Source organism: Myxocyprinus asiaticus, chromosome 2 (assembly GCF_019703515.2).
Source record: "Myxocyprinus asiaticus isolate MX2 ecotype Aquarium Trade chromosome 2, UBuf_Myxa_2, whole genome shotgun sequence".
In the NCBI taxonomy this organism is placed as follows: Eukaryota; Metazoa; Chordata; class Actinopteri; order Cypriniformes; family Catostomidae; genus Myxocyprinus; species Myxocyprinus asiaticus.
In genome coordinates, this window is record NC_059345.1 from 29539467 (window position 1) to 29555851 (window position 16385).

General features: G+C 41.2%; 1 protein-coding gene across 10 annotated transcripts in view; it reads right to left on the reverse strand.

The window, feature by feature from the left end:
* The window catches only part of LOC127413792 (probable E3 ubiquitin-protein ligase HERC1), an 88171-nt gene that overhangs the window by 41010 nt on the left and 30776 nt on the right, over positions 1-16385 (reverse strand). For 5 of the 10 annotated variants that reach the window (XM_051651237.1, XM_051651212.1, XM_051651268.1 and 2 more), the window contains 13 exons: positions 16251-16357; positions 16054-16167; positions 14261-14431; positions 13932-14171; positions 13731-13814; positions 13072-13598; positions 5203-5984; positions 3988-4204; positions 3443-3603; positions 1761-1877; positions 1437-1644; positions 890-1011; positions 585-814 (listed from right to left, as the gene is read on the reverse strand). In XM_051651237.1, the coding sequence (XP_051507197.1) occupies positions 585-814; positions 890-1011; positions 1437-1644; positions 1761-1877; positions 3443-3603; positions 3988-4204; positions 5203-5984; positions 13072-13598; positions 13731-13814; positions 13932-14171; positions 14261-14431; positions 16054-16167; positions 16251-16357 (3080 nt within the window). The remainder of the gene's footprint in view (positions 1-584; positions 815-889; positions 1012-1436; positions 1645-1760; positions 1878-3442; positions 3604-3987; positions 4205-5202; positions 5985-13071; positions 13599-13730; positions 13815-13931; positions 14172-14260; positions 14432-16053; positions 16168-16250; positions 16358-16385) is intronic. The other 5 variants (XM_051651247.1, XM_051651216.1, XM_051651286.1 and 2 more) reach the window with 3 other exon arrangements.

Sequence of the window (16385 nt, forward strand, 5' to 3'; positions counted from 1 at the left end):
TGAAGCATCCCAGTATCAACGTATGCTGCTTTCCTGCAGTGGCAGCATGCATCAGTGTTAATGTGTGAGTGAACTGCTGCGCTTTCTGCAGAAGTTTGATTGTGTTAATTGAGTGCTGGTTACATGAGAACATGAGTGAGTGTACTGTATATGTGTATGTGTGAGTGTGTGTATATATATATATATATATATATATATATATATATATGTGTGTGTGTGTGTGTGTAGATATTTAGCTATAGTTTGGATATAAAAATTGTCCCCAAAAGTGACCTAATTCTGACAAAACCTCCCTATGAAAACATTCAGGGATGTCCTAAATTGAAAATCAATTACTACATAAAGCAAACACAATTTTCTTTTAGGGGTAGGGTTAGTGTTAGTATATAGTAGTTGTAATCAGCTTAAATGAAAACAATACAAGTCTATGTTATGTCCCCATTTAGATCGCGAAGTAAGCGTGTGTGCTTTGGAGAGTGTTCTCTGATTGAGTGTGTAAGCGTATTTTTGCATGTATAGCCGTGCAGTTGGGGTTAAAGGTGAGTAGTAAAGCAGCGGCAGCCCCAGGCTACTGTCACACACACCCATGTTGGCCAGTCCAGTACCTCTGGGATCCACATTCCCAGAATGTTGGAGTCAGATGCCAGCTCCTGGGTGAACATGGCCTCCATGGCCTCCTGATCCAGCTCCAGTTCCAGCTCTTCATCCAGATTGAAGTCGTACAGTGCCCCCAGAGGCCCAGACTCCTGCTGCAGCCCAGAGCCTTCTTGACGGGCTTGTGTTCGATGTGCCTGTACTGAGCGGTACAGACCGGCTACATGACAAAATACAATTTTAGTAATGCGCTTGTGAAGACTTTTGAGAGCTTGGGGTGCACGACTATATGTACCTGCACGAGCTAGTAAAGTGCGTGCAGCAAGGTCAAAGCGGTGCTTCCTGCTGGCTGCAGTGCGTCCTCTGGGAGTTGGACCAGCCGAGGCAGAGGCTGATTCTTGATCAAGTCCTTCAGGACTATGGAGAGAGAGATTAAAGTTGTTGTATGCAATTAATTTGATTACCACATAAAATGTACCTACTACTTGACAGATATAATTGAAATAGACCAATCACACCTGTCTCTGTGGGAAGCAGCATGCATTTTTTTTTAAAGCCAAATTTCATTTGAAAACTGGTGAATCAGAAAGGCTCTCTGTCTGTTAATCATTTTGCATGTTTGGGATTCCTGACATTAGATTGGCTGGACAGTCTTCAGAGTCCGGGTTTTAGAGAGAGGCTGTGTATTTGGTTGATGTAAGCTAAATGGTTGATGTCTTAAATCGCTTATAGCACCTTTAAAGTACCATAAATTGACCAAACCAAAGAATGACCTAAGTTTGCAGAGTGACTCTTGTTATACTATGAATCATGTCACACATTGTATAGGTGTCGCATTATACCTGTCACTGAATCCCTCCTCCATTTCTGCAGCATCAGCATTGGGGATGTCTTCCGGGGAGCGCAGGTAGCTCCTCTCTGTGCTCTTGCCCCCTCCTGCAGCCCCAGAGCAGGGGTCTGAAGACTCCTCAGAGTCTGCCGTCCCCGGGTGGTCGATCATCCACATCGCAAGTACAGTGATGTTCTGAGCATCTGCCTCACCACGAGCACCTACAGACAAACACAGAAAAGCTCTGAAAAACTAATATGGTAACATGATTCTAAACAGTAAAGTAAGAGATCTTGACTCTGAAATTATCTCTCTGTGAGAAAGAGTGTCTCTGTACCTGTTGCTTCTAAAGCTTTCATGATCTGTCTGAGCGAGAAGCCCATTTCCAACAGTGGAACGGCGATAGCTGGAGGAGGTGGAGATGTAGAGAGTCGACTACTGGGGTCTGATAATGCTTGGCGAAAACAAACACATAGAGAGCAGATTTGTACAGGATTAAGCAATTGAGTATGTGTATACAGACATGACTGCAGTTTTAAGTTTTACAAACAATTTTTTATGTCCTTTATATTAAGTCAATATTTCTTTGTCATATTCATTTGGTAAATTTTAGTCAATGAAAATAACTTTCTAGTTGACAATAATGCACAAAATGACAAAAGCATGTCAAACCTTAACATACCAAACATTCATACATTTAAAAAAAAAAAACATTAAATTAATAAATTGAAACATGTAAAAACATAAGAGCTGTCAGAATTAACACGTCAATGCATACGATTAAAGTTAAACAAGTTAATTTTTTTCTCAAACGCGACTGACGAATTTACTGTTAATACAACATGAACCAGCATTAACACACTGAAGTTCGGAACCTTTGCAATGTGTTCGCCTTGAGTCATTACACTGACGCACACTTCACAACACACACACATATATATATACACACACACACACACACACACACACACACACACACACACCAGTGCCCTTCTACCAAGGTGAGCCTACAAGCTTGCATAAAATGCGGCAGTCCCATAGACATTCTATGTGCGGTACTGTTGTAACACGCTAGTTGACCGTAACGCTCTCTCTTATGATAGAGCTGTGGAGGTATCTCAGTAAATAAAATAATCTCTGCACACACACACACACAACAGCGCTTTCGTGATAAAAATGATATAGAAAGGACATCGTAAGGACATTCAATGTACAAAACAAGCCCACATGGGACTTGTGATAGAAAGTATTTCAGCCTACGTAAGGCGCATTTTAATTACCACAGAAGCATGTCAAGTCTTAAATATCACAAAAACGCAGAATGAGACGTTTTTGTTTACAAGCGCTCTTCATGTGGAGTTCAAAGCAGCGCTGGTGTTGATGGCCTAATGTAAATCATGAACGCGGCCGTAGGAAAGCAGATAGCCACAGTCTACTGGCAATTGTGGAGGATGAGAGTTTAAGAGATTTAATGCCCATTGCAAAGAAAATGCAAACTATGTGGGAACTAGTTCTTTCAATTAGTCAAACTCCCAGTTAAACTTTGGGAAACATTTAATTTTACTTGAATTGGTGCTATTTTAGTGCATTTCTATCTTAATACTGTGGAAGGCTTTGTTTGGAAAATGCTAATTAAGCATTATTTTGTTACATTTTGTTTTGTTTTCTTTCCTAAGATGGAAATAAATGCATTTTGACCGGAAAATAATTATAAATAGTGTCAAATTTTAGCACTTTCAATATTTGCAATTATTCACGATTAACTACGAAAAATTAAACGAGTAGTCGCAATTACAAATTTTAATTGACTGACAGCACTAATAAAAACAAAATACAACATTCCTACTTTATCACTGTATTCTGAAGTATTTATACTTTAATTTTACATTTTTTAGACAGTGTAGCGCATTATTACCGAAACTTAGTTCAAGTTAATCTGTGTATTCGCTTCATTGGCTGTGCAGATGTCAGTTGTAATATTACGTTTATGTTGTGGATTATTTTTGTGTGTGTTTGTACCTGTCCTGCTGGTGGTCCTGGCAGGCTGGGACTCAGGTGATGTGAGGCTCTGTCTACGGCCATGCTCATCTGATGGCGAGGAGGGCAACGAGGAGACTGGAGGGGTCTGAGCTCTACGCGCCGGCAGCAAAGTGGTGGTTGGGTAGCTGGAGAACATCTGCCTGCTCAAACATACAATATACGTGCACACCAATTAATAATGATAATTGTTTTGAAAAAGGAAATTCAAAAGAGAGTTCACCCAAAAGTTCACCAAAAATTCTGTCATTATTCATACGCATGCTGTTCCAAACCTGTATGACTTACTTTCTTCTGTGGCATACGAAAGGAGATGTTAGGCAGAATGAAAGTGAATGGTGACTAACATCCTACCTTAAAAAAATATTTATTGTTCCATGGAATAAAGTCATACAACAGCATTGGGGTGAGGAAATGGCAGAATTTTCATTTTTTGTTAAACTATCCATTTGAAGATTCAATGTAAAAAAGATTAAATGTTAACATCCTCTGACAAACTGTGTGTGTGTGCGTGCGCATTTATGTACCTGAGCAGGCTGAGTGGCATCACTCCAGGTGACTCAGAAGCTGGTGCAGTCTCAGCGTCAGTGACTGGGGTGGTTGCTGTGGTAACAGGGGTGGTTGCTGTGGTAGTGTCCTCCAGCGAGGAGCTCATGAAGGAGGTGCTGCTGGAGGCTGAGGGGGAGGTAGTAACTGGAGTCTGAAACGGTTTATCTCCCTCAAACTCCTCACACTCTGCATCCACTAAATAAGCACAAACAAAGACATAGTTTATGAAAAAAAGAGATCTGAGAATGAGAATGTGATCTGTAAAAACTGTAAAAAGTTACTTAAATATTGATCTGTTTATCAACCACACTTATATCACTTCTAATGATATGGATCTTTCCATATGCAGTCTTATGGATTCGTTTTATGCTGCAGTTATGTGCATTTTGGAGCTTCAAAATTTTGGTCACCATTCACTTGCATTGTATGGACCTACAGAGCTGTGATATTCTTCTAAAAATCTTTGTTTTCTGCAGAAGAAAGTCATACACATCTGGGATGGCATGAGGGTGAGTAAATGATGAGAGAATTTTCATTTTTGCATGAATTTTTAAGCATGAAGAATTCAGAATACAGCAGGCTAACTTCTAAAAAGTAGCTAATACTTCAGTATATTCAGTTTATGCTATTCTTTCAAGAGCTCAGGTTTTCACATAAAGCATAGTTGTATTTTATGGAGCTTATCTTTTACTGATACACGTTTAAATTAAAAACATTTTTATAAATTAGTTATAAATGTTTGAATGAGTAATTAAAGTTTGGTCTGTTACAATCTGACATGTTTTTGTCATCATCATCAACTAAAAGATATTATTTGCGTTGACTAAACTTGTATGCAATTTTAGTCAGACTAGAAGTGACTACAATTAATGAATATGACATGACAAAAATACTGACTAATTTAAAGGACATTACTACAATTTAAGGGACAAAACTATGACTAAAACAAAAAACTGTGTGAACAAAAATAAAACTGTCATTTAATCTTTTTTCTATACAATGAAATTGAATGGTGACTGAAGCTAAAATACTGCATAACATCTCTTTTTGAGTACCATGGAAGTCATGTGGGTTTGGAACAACATGAGGGTGAGTAAATGATGAGAGAATTTTTATTTTGGGGTGAACTATCCCTTTGAAACTGTGCATGTGGGTTTACATGTATCAGATGTGTTTTAATGTTTTTGATGTACCTGGTTTGGCACTCTGGCCTTCCTGTTCTTCAAGTAGGCTATTGACCACCAGTTTATAGATCATAGCTTGTGCCCGCTCAAGGTCTGCCAGTCCAAGTGCCCTTTTTATGGGTGACCTCATCACTGCCCGCTTCACCATGTGTCGCATAAGAAACTGCAGAGCCGATCGCAGCTCTGCCTCCTCCTGACAGACACTCAACCCAGGACTGGCACAATCTGCATTATGGCCACTGTCGGGCATCACTTTAGGGATCAGCAGCAGTTCAGCATATTTACTACAGCTCAGCAGGACGCTCAAAGTCTTCATCGCTCCCAGATACAGATATGACAGCTGCACCGCATGCACCTCTAACTGCGCGTCTGCCTCCTGTGAGCTTCCCCGAGACACCGCCATCTCCTGCAGCCTGCGTCGTCCTTCTGCTGGCGTCTGCTGCATAGTGTCCTGCGTGTAGGTGGCCAGCTCATTCTCGGAGTGCGAATTGGGAGGTGCGTGAGCTCTAACTTCATCTAAGCTGTGAGATACGCGCAAGTCTCCAGTTCCCTCCTTTGGCTTGGTGCGTGATTCACTCTCACGTTCTTCCTGGGGTTCGTGCCGGTGTCTGCGCTCATGCCGGCAGGTGGAAGCAGTTTTGGAGCAGTCATCCTGCAAACTGGCGAGGGCGGTGAGGTCCAGCAGCAGAGCCGCGGTGAGCCCGCGGAAACGAGATACGTCAAAGGGCAGGGGCTCAATCGGCTCCAGGTTATAAAGTGGCGTGTCACTGGGCGACCAAAAAGTGGGGAAGCTTCAGTGAAAAAGAGTGACAAACCAAACACACAGAGAGAGAGAGAGAAAGAAAGTGAGGGAGCAGGGAGGAGGGCCAGGGACATGCAATGTCATGGAGCTAATGCACAGGATAAGACCAATGGAATGATTAGGGAGGAAGAAAATTGGACGCTGAGACCAAGGACAGCAGCAAATGGAAAGAAACAGAGTGGGAGACCCTTGTGGAGTAGAAGCGAGGTAAAAGAATTGTCTGAAAAAAAAGGCCTTATGCCCCGTTCATACTGCCAGCGACAAAGTGACCTGAACTTATTCATTTACAATAAGAGGCGGTGACTTCTGGTGACACAAATCAACAGCAATTGTTGGAGACATGATCTGGCCATGTCCAGTGACACGACAAAGTTGAGAAAGTTTAACTTTATGCAAATGAAGAGTGACTTTCAGCACCGTCAACCAATGTTTATATTCTTTTTTAGTAAAATTAAGAATATTTTTTACTATGCACACAACCCGTCATGTAAGAAGTCGAAATCCTAGTAAGAGATTACTTTTTCTCCCATAGAGAAAATAAATGGACCAACAAATTATATTACTGCGATTTTTCCAAAGTTTAACCCCTAACCCAAACCTAACCATTAAGCGTAACCCCTCACCAAACTTACCATGATTTTACTAGGAAAATCGCTATTGTATTACACAATAGAAAGAAAAACATATGGGTTTTGAACAAGTGTTCTTTTGATTTTTCATTAGTTTAACCCCTAACCGAAACCCCAAACCTAACCACAAAGTATAACCCCTTACCCTAAAACCTTTAGAAAATAAGTTTAGTGTACCAGGGAAGAAAGAAAACCCTCAGGGTTTGGAACGAGATGATTGAAGCGTATTCCGTTTATTAATCAGCCATTTGTATTGCATAAATAAATAAGAAACCAAATGTGTATACAGACATTTCTTAAATTAAAGTGTTGGAAATGTGGCTAGTTCAGATTTGATGCCTGTATTGTATCGACTTGAAATTCAGTTTGTTTGTTGGTTTGGTTGATTGGTCTCTATGGGAATAAAAGTCATACCTTTTTGTACAGGCCAAGTTGCACAATATCTTACGATTTTGTCATCTCATACAAATTATTACGAGTTGTCATGAGACTATGTCAAACTGGTAGATTGAGTGATGAAATTAGTTATAACCACAATTATTTGTTTGACAATTAATTGTCAGCCAAATTTTATAAACATGACAGCCAGAGTTGAGCAATTTCATTGCTCTATATGATTTGTCTGTAACCACATACACTAGTATATTGATGAAAGTTTGTGGACACCTGAACACCAACATTCATGTGTGCTTTTTGAACATGTAATTTCAAAACCTTAGGGAATAGTCCCACTCTATACTGCTATAACATATTCCATTCTTCTGGAAAGGCTTTCCACTTGATATTGGAATATTGCAGCATGGATTTGCTCCCATTCAGACACAAGAGCATCAGTGAGGTCAGACATTGATATTGGATGGACCCAGGCTCGTAGTCTGCATCCAATTCATCCTAAAAGTGTTCAGTGAGGTTCAGGTCTGGGCTTTGTGAAGGCCAGTCAAGTTCTTTCACACCAGACTCAGAACATTATTTCTTTATAGACCTCGCTTTGTGCACAGGGGCATTTGTCAAGCTGGAACAGAAAAGGGCTCTCCCTAAACTGTTACCACAAAGTTGGAAGCACACAATTCTTTAGAATGCCACAGTATGCTGTAGCATTAAGTCTTCACTGGAATTAACAGAATAGCTAAACATGTTAATTAAAATGGGGTGTCCACAAACTTTTGTCCATATAGTGTACATGTATATAATTTAACCCTTTAATGCATACCTTGGGTCTTTTGTGACAAGGAACCTCATTCCACCCCTGTACCTCATCCATTTTTTGGAGTCAAAATGGCGCCGTGGATGGCAGCCTTGGTGTGGAGCTCTCCAATTCTTTTGTTGTTTTTGTTTGTTTGTCCTGTGTTTAGTAATTGTTTCCCAATCAGTTTTACCAGGGACGAACTGCTGAACATTCGGCAGCACATACGAGACAATAATTTCCTGGTTTTGGACTATTCTGATGTTTTGATGGACATTTTAGTTGGAGGCACAGTTGTGTTGTTTAAGCATGCTATGAGACGCAGTCGAGGGAAGCGAGCCAGCACGCTGGTCAAGCTATGACAGCGCGGCTTTCAAACAGCGCTGCCGAGCATTCATCTAGCGAATCTCCGCACTCTTCCTAACAAAACGGACGAACTACATCTCATCTGTACAAACAAGGACTATTCAATCTCTGCAGCCTTGTGCTTCACAGAAACCTGGCTAAGTGAAGCCATTCCGGACAGCGCGTTACATCTGCCGGGCTTTCAGCTGTTCAGAGCAGATCGCATTGTGGAGTTAACAGGGAAAATGAGAGGCGGTGGAACTTGCTTTTACATCAATGAATGTTGGTGTACAGATGTAACAACGTTAAAGATGATGTGCTGTCCTAATTTGGAAGCGCTCTTTATCAACTGTAAGTCTTTCTACTTGCTGCGGGAGTTTTCCTCATTTATTCTGGTGAGTGTTTATATTCCTCCACACGTGTGTGTGAATGCAGTGCTGCGACAGCTGGCTGATCAGATCACAGACACGAAACAACAATACCGGGACTCACTTATTATTGTGGGAGATTTTAATAAAGCTAACCTCACCCTTGAACTGCCAAAATACAGACAGCAAATTACATGCCCCACAAGAGACAGAAATACATTGGATCATTGCTACACAGCAATAAAGGATGCATATCGCTCTGTAACTAGAGCAGCTTTGGGACTCTCTGATCACTGTCTGGTTCATCTTCTTCCAACCTACAGGCAGGACCTAAAATCAGCTAAACCTGTAGTAAAGACTGTAAAGAGGTGGACCAATGAACCAGAGCTGGAACTACAAACCTGCTTTGACTGCACTGATTGGAGTGTATTTGAGGCTGCAGACACCAATCTGGGTGAGCTCACAGATACTGTGACATCATATATCAGTTTCTGTGAGGATATGTGCATTCCTACTAGGACTTATTTAACATAAAAACATGGTTTACAGCAAAACTCAGGCAGCTTCGTCAGGAAAAAGAGGAAGCTTACAGAAGTGGGGGTAAAATCTTGTACAATCAGGCCAGGGACACACTGAATAAGGAATTCAGAGTGGCTAAAATAAGATACTCTGGTTAAACTGAAAAACAAGTTTTCAGCTAACAACACTGCATCACTGTGGAGAGGCCTAAAAGACTTTACTAACTTCAAGACACCATCCCCCAACACTGTAGGGAACCAACAACTGGCAGATGACTTGAATGTGTTTTACTGTAGATTTGAAAGTCCCAGTCTCTCACCCCACACCCGCTCTGACCTTCACTTCACACAAACATCAACACCTCCTGCAACCCCCCTCGTCCCCCCTACTGCTACTCAACCTGCACTTAAGATCTGTGAAGAGGAGGTGAGCCATGTCTTCCAGAAACAAAAGACAAGCACAGGGTCCAGACAGTGTTTCACACACTTGTCTAAAATCCTGTACTGACCAGCTGGCCTCCATCTTCACACAAATCTTCAATAGATCACTGGAGCAGTGTGAAGTTTCCTGCTGCTTCAAATGCTCCACCATCATCCCTGTCCCAAAGAAACCCAAAATCACAGGATTTAATGACTACAGACCCATCGCTCTGACATCTGTGGTCATGAAGTCATTTGAGAGACTGGTGTTGGCCCACCTGAAGGATATCACTGGACCCTTTCTAGATCCCCTTCAATTTGCTTATCGAGCAAACAGGTCTGTGGATGATGCAGTCAACATGGGATTGCATCATATCCTGCAACATCTGGACAGACCAGGGACATATGCAAGGATCCTTTTTGTGGACTTCAGTTCAGCTTTCAACACAATCATCCCAGCTATTCTCTGGACTAAATTACACCAACTCTGTTCCCACGTCTATCTGTCAGTGCATCACCAGCTTTCTGACGGACAGGCAGCAGCTAGTGAGACAGGGAAAATTCACTTCCAGCACATAAACGATCAGCACTGGTGCCCCCCAGGGATGTGTGCTCTCCCCACTACCCTTACCAATGACTGCACCACCAAGGACCCCTCTGTCAAGCTCCTGAAGTTTGCAGACTTTAGGGGGAACATCCCAACATTGACCACACTCACCATTCTAAACAGCACTGCGGCAGCAGTGGAGTCATTCAGGTTCCTGGGCACTACAATCTCACAGGACCTAAAGTGGAATACCCACATTGAGAAAAAGGCCCAGCAGAGGTTGTACTTCCTTTGCCAGCTGAGGAAGTCCAATCTGCCACAGGCACTGCTGATACAGTTCTACTCAGCAGTCACCGAGTCTGTCCTCTGCACTTCAATAACTGTCTGGTTTGGTTCAGCTATGAAATTGGACATCAGAAGACTATAAAAGTACAGTTTGGACTGCTGAGAGGATTATTGGTTGCCCCCTGCCCTCCCTTCAAGATCTGTACACTTCCAGAGTGAGATAAAAGGCTGGAAAAATCACTCTGGACTCCACTCACCCAGCCCACAACCTTTTTGAACAGTTGCTTTCTGGATGGTGCTACAAAGCACCAGAACCATCAGGCACAGGAACAGTTTTTTCCCCTCAGGCTATCCATCTCATGAACATTTAAAACTGCCCCACTGAGCAATAATTTTGTGCAATACACAGCTTAGTCTATTTATATTTATCCAACATACCCTACCTCTTCTGCCATTCATTCCCTTGCATCTATTCTTTTTTTGCACTTTCATAAATCATATTTTTATTATTATTTTATATCTATACAAGTTTACTCTCACAGGATATCTACAATGTCAGGCCAAAAAAAAAGTTGCATACTCTAATATTTCATAGGACCGCCTTTAGCTTTGATTACGGCATACATTCATCGTGGCATTGTTTCAACAACCTTATGCAATGTCGCAACATTTATTTCCCTCCAGATTTGCATTAATTTTTGGCCAAGATTTTGTTTTGATGATGGGAGAGTTGAACCAAGTCTTCTCCAGCACATACCAAAGACTTTCAAGGGGGTTAAGGTCAGGACTCTGTGGTGGCCATTTCATGTGTGAAAATGATTCCTCATGCTCCCTGAACCACTCTTTCACAATCTGAGCCTGATGAATCTTGGCAATGTCATCCTGGAATATGCCTGTGCCGTCAGGGAAGAAAAAATCCATTGATGGGATAACCTGGTCATTCAGTACATTCAGGTAGTCAGTTGACTTCATTTTATTGCCGCATAAGGTTGCTGAGCCTAGACCTGACTTATTGAAGCAAACTCAGATCATAACTGCCTCCAGAGGCTTGTACAGTGGGCACCATGTATGACGGGTGCATTGCTTCATGCGTTTCCCTTCTTACTCTGACACGTCCATCGCTTTGGAATAGGGTAAATTTGGACTTATCAAACCACATGACCTTTTTCCATTGCTCCACAGTCCAATCTTTATGCTCCCTAGCAAGTCGTTTTTTCCAATTAGTCTTACTAACAAGTAGCTTTTTTGTGGACACACATCTGCTTAGTCTCAATCATGTAAGTTTTTGTTGCATTGTGTGTGTGCAAATGCTCTTTCACTATTAAACATTGTTCTACTGTTGATTTTTAGCGATGTGACTTCAAGCGTTTTACTGATCTCTATTCACGATCATTCAAGATTTTTTTCCGACCACATTACTTCTACGAAGCTGACGGTTCACCACTATCCTTCTAGGTTTTAATAATGCATTGGACAGTTCTTAACCCAATTCCAGTGATTTCAGCAATCTCTTTAGTTGTTTTCTTTGCTTGATGCAGGCCAATAATTTGCCCCTTCTGAAACAGAGTAACATCTTTTCCATGACCACGGGATTCATCTTCCGACATGGATGTTTAACAAATAAGAAGCTACACACTGCATCAGTAAGAGTTGAAAGAATTGTTACCAGCTAAAACATATGAATCACTGCAATAATGATCCAATCAAAGACTATTAAGCATCTGCTTATTTAAATCAAAACGGTGACATATTTTTTGACCAGTCAGTGTATTTCTGTTCGTTACAAGTGAAACGAGTACTGTATTCATACAAATGACTACTATATCACATTGATTTTCTATGCAATAATGGTGAATTATCAGTATTCCATATGCTTCTACCCATACATATTATGCATGATATTTCTTACTCAAGGTGGCGCTGATGTGTCAGTGATTGACTTAATTTACATTTGACCTTGCTATTTGACAAAGAAGCAACATCGAAGTAAACTATAGCAAGTGCAACACATGAACAGTATGATATGGCTATTGTCATTTGGGTATAAGTTGTGCATCTAATTAGACTCAAAAAGTGTGTAGTTTGTGTGTTATGTGTAGCTCAATATGTGTTTGACAGCCATTTTCGTCTTATGAAATTTCAGTGTGGAAGTAAAGAATCCTGTTCTATATTCATTGCATCATCTCTTTGATATATGTAAAATAAAACATTAAAATATATCAGAATATATTCTATTTTATTATTTTCTAATTGTCTTAAAAATGTTTTGAAAATTTGACACTATCTAGGCATTTTGTAGATCCATTTGTGATAGATATACGTGACGGGTCTCTAAAGACCCAAGTATGTAATAATGTTTGGCGAAATACCCATGCATTTTATGGTTAAAATTATAAAATCGTGTCAGAAATTGTCTATATTCTAAGTGAGCTTGATTCAAACATTGATAGATCATTCATCTTGTTAATGATTTGATGCATTCAGCACTTTCACTTCCAGAATAATAATTTTTGGTGGCAAGAAATCAGATTCCTTGTCAATTTAAAATATCTTTTTTTATCTACAATATATCTCATTGTAATAAGATTTTCAAAAGCTATGGCCAGTTGTGCAATAAAGTTAGAGTGTCCAGCAGTAGAAAAGCCCACTAGCAACCTACCGTACAGCCACTAGCGACCTCCAGCGATAAAATCCCTGGCAGTTGGAATGGGACTTTAGCGTGATAAAGAGATCTCATATTCAGAGTAAAAGAAAACATCCAGACAAATATTTCTCTCTCACCTGATTGTGATCTCCGCCTCATCCCATTGCACCTTGGCTGATGTGCTCCCCTCCTTCACCACACCCAGCAGAGTGGCATGTCTTCCAGCCTGCTTGTGCACACACTGTCCCCCCATCCTCAACCCACCATCTACTCCCCCTATCAAAGCTAACACCGGCCACACCTGGTGGCACAGCGTTCGCAAGTGCACCTCCGACAGCTCTGCCGAAGCGTGCCGTCCGCTTCTTCCTCTCTCCTCTCTCTCTTCCTCTTTCTCATCCTGCTCCTCTCGGCTCTGTGCCGAGCGGCTCTTGCGCAGTCTGGTGGCCCCTGCTAGAGGAGCTCCTTCCCGCAGGCAACCTCTGATCTGCTGGAGGCGCTGGAGAATGCTCCGGTTGATGGTTTGCGTCCAATGCTCCGAGCGGTGCAAGATCCGCACCAGCTGGGTGGTGGCTTCAGCGAGGACAGTGGCGACAGGGCTGCAGATCGGGTCGCCGGGTAACAGGTCACGGGGTGTGCCCCTCATTTGCATGTCACAGATTTTTACCTGCAGGGTGAAGAGTTTAGAGTCCTCTATTTTAGCTCTATTTTATATAAATAGAGAAGATGGCGAGTACCACAGAGGTTAAATAAACATGATCTACTCCCCTTATTCTCCTTGTCTATCTCTTTGTCTCACCTTCTCTCCCGGGTTGCTGCTGTAGAACATGACACAAGGGTAGAGCTCCGTGGCATCAACATCCTCAAAGGCCAGTTTGGGTTCCTGCCACATAAAGCAACATGGTTTAGCACATATACATGATAGGAGGTCTATGAAAGGAAGTAGCGGGTTGTGAAAATGGTTGACAAAGTGTGTGTTTGTGAATGGATTGCACTGCACCTCTCCATTCTTGCCAAAGGACACAGTTCTAGCCTCCATGTCCAGCACACAGGTGATGTAGTCTCCCTGTGTGTAGCTGGACAGAGTGAGGGTCTGCTCTCCATTATGGTAGAGGTTGCCACTGTATGCACGGTAGAGCCACATGTCTGCTGTTGTGCGGTGGTTGAAGTCATGCATGGGCCAGCGCGACACACCCACACATGTGCCCTCATTGCCACGATTCTCCTTCACAATATAGAACTGAAAGCACATAATATCTTTCACTCACATAGACAGAGAAAGAAATGTATTTATATATTAGAATGTGTGTGCATAGAAGCATGTAGAACCTTCCACTGGTAACAGCCAGATGAAATGCCAGTGGAAGCCAGACCGTAGCCTTTGCCCCCACTGCCATGCGTCAGTCCCTGTCCACTTTCCACCACGCAGCACTGAGCCTTCTCAGGGTCAAAGGTCACCTCCTGGATAGGTAAATTTTCCTCTTCCTCCTCTGTCTCACCCTAAGACAGGTCCACAAACAGAAAAGTGTGGTGAATGTTGGATTTAGGTACATTAGAATCAGAATTAAACTATTTTAACCCTTTAAGCGCTGAAGATGTTTTTAAAGATTTCCTGTTTCAGTGGCATGCCTAAAATCAAAGGCTTTTTTAATTATATAGATTATGATAAATTCTGAAACTCTCAGCCTAAGAAACTGCTGAAAAATCAAAAAAAAAAAAAAAAAACTTGAGCCAAACTAATTTTCTGATTTGACATTATATATCTCAGGGTATAAATGAGGTAGCTCCGAAAAACTGCTTTTGTTTTGTTCCTAATCATGTCACCTGTAAATGAGTAAAATTATGTTGATACGACAAAGCAATCAAAAGTTATAGAATTACAAAAATAATTGATCCTAGTGTCCAAAAATTTCTTCAAGTGTCTAAAAGCCTCTCCAAACAAATAAAACACAATAATTGTACATAAGAACTAATTACACATACAAATACAACAATGACTAAAGGTATGCTCTCTCTCCAAAGCATGCAGGGATGAGTAACGAGATCTCATTCAGTTCCATTCTGTGTCATTTGAGCCATCATTGAGTCTGTTATGTATTTGGTGACATCTCCTGGTGGCCATGTAATTAGAGTGAAAGATCTTCTCTGCCCATATTTGAATGACTTCCACCTCTGGTTGCAGCGATCTGAATCCTAATATGATTGGTTTAGTATTCCATGAAGCTGGACAAGGTACTACATAATTTCCGATGAAGTCATCTGATTCAGGAAAGCTAACGTGTTTTTAGCCAGATAGCACATTATGTGCTGTGTGTGCAATGTGCTTCGTGTGGATTATCTAATGATCTATGCATCTGATTACGCTGTGTGTGGGATCGTTTTAATGGGAATCCCCTCCTCTAAGTAAAGGTATGTGATGTTTTATGTTCTGTTTATTTTTCATGAAGTTATAAGCAAACCACGGCTTAAAAGCAACACCTGTTTACATGAAACGTGTCAAAAACATGTTCTTAGCTATTACTCAGTATATTTTTTTCTGTGAATAAAACATATAGGCTGGTTGTATTCTACTCTCTGAAAGTTTTCCAACAACATATGACACATAGCTATTTGATCAGTTTGATGTTTTTAACAATTACAATAATATGGGGAGTGCAAAACTATACATACATGATCAAAACGGAACATTTTTGATTTGTCTGACAATTTCAAAGCACTTGTTAAGTTTTGGTCATAATGCCTACATACATTGTAAAAGTACAGATTCTAAGCTTTTAAACGATACTTATTTTGTGTTGGTCAAGACTGTAGTTATCGATATTTGTATAATGTTTTCTTGCGATCCGAGCTTAACGAGTTATGGGTGAGTTTCCTTAATGAAAATTCTGTCATTTATTCACCCTCATGTTTCTCCAAACCAGTATGACTTTCTTTCAATAAGAAAGCTGATGCTGCTCTTTTACCATACAAGGAAAGTGAGAGGGGAACCAGGCTGTCAATCCATAACATTCTGTCTAAACATCTCCTTTTGTTTTCCACTGAAGAAAGAAAGTCATCCGAGTCTGGAACAACATGAGGGTGAGGTTAAACCTCATACACTTAACCACCTGTGTCTCCCTCACCTGTAGTTTGAGCTCCTGCTCTCTCTCTTTCAGCTGCATGGTGTGTTTGGCTTGAGCAACAGGAGCCTCCCACATACATTCAGACAGCAGGGAAAACAATTTATCCACCACCTGCTACACAGTGACAAATCAATTTAGAACTGAAACACATTGCCCATTAAAAAAACAAAAAACAATATGGGTGTGTGGAGTCAGACCTGGGTCATCTGATGGTCCTCCACACTGCTCTCACAGGCAGGAAGAACAGCTTCCAGAACATGCAGGGCTAACAGCCGAGTCCTCAAATTACCAATCAATGGAATGCCTGAAAAATTCATATATTTAACTAATCC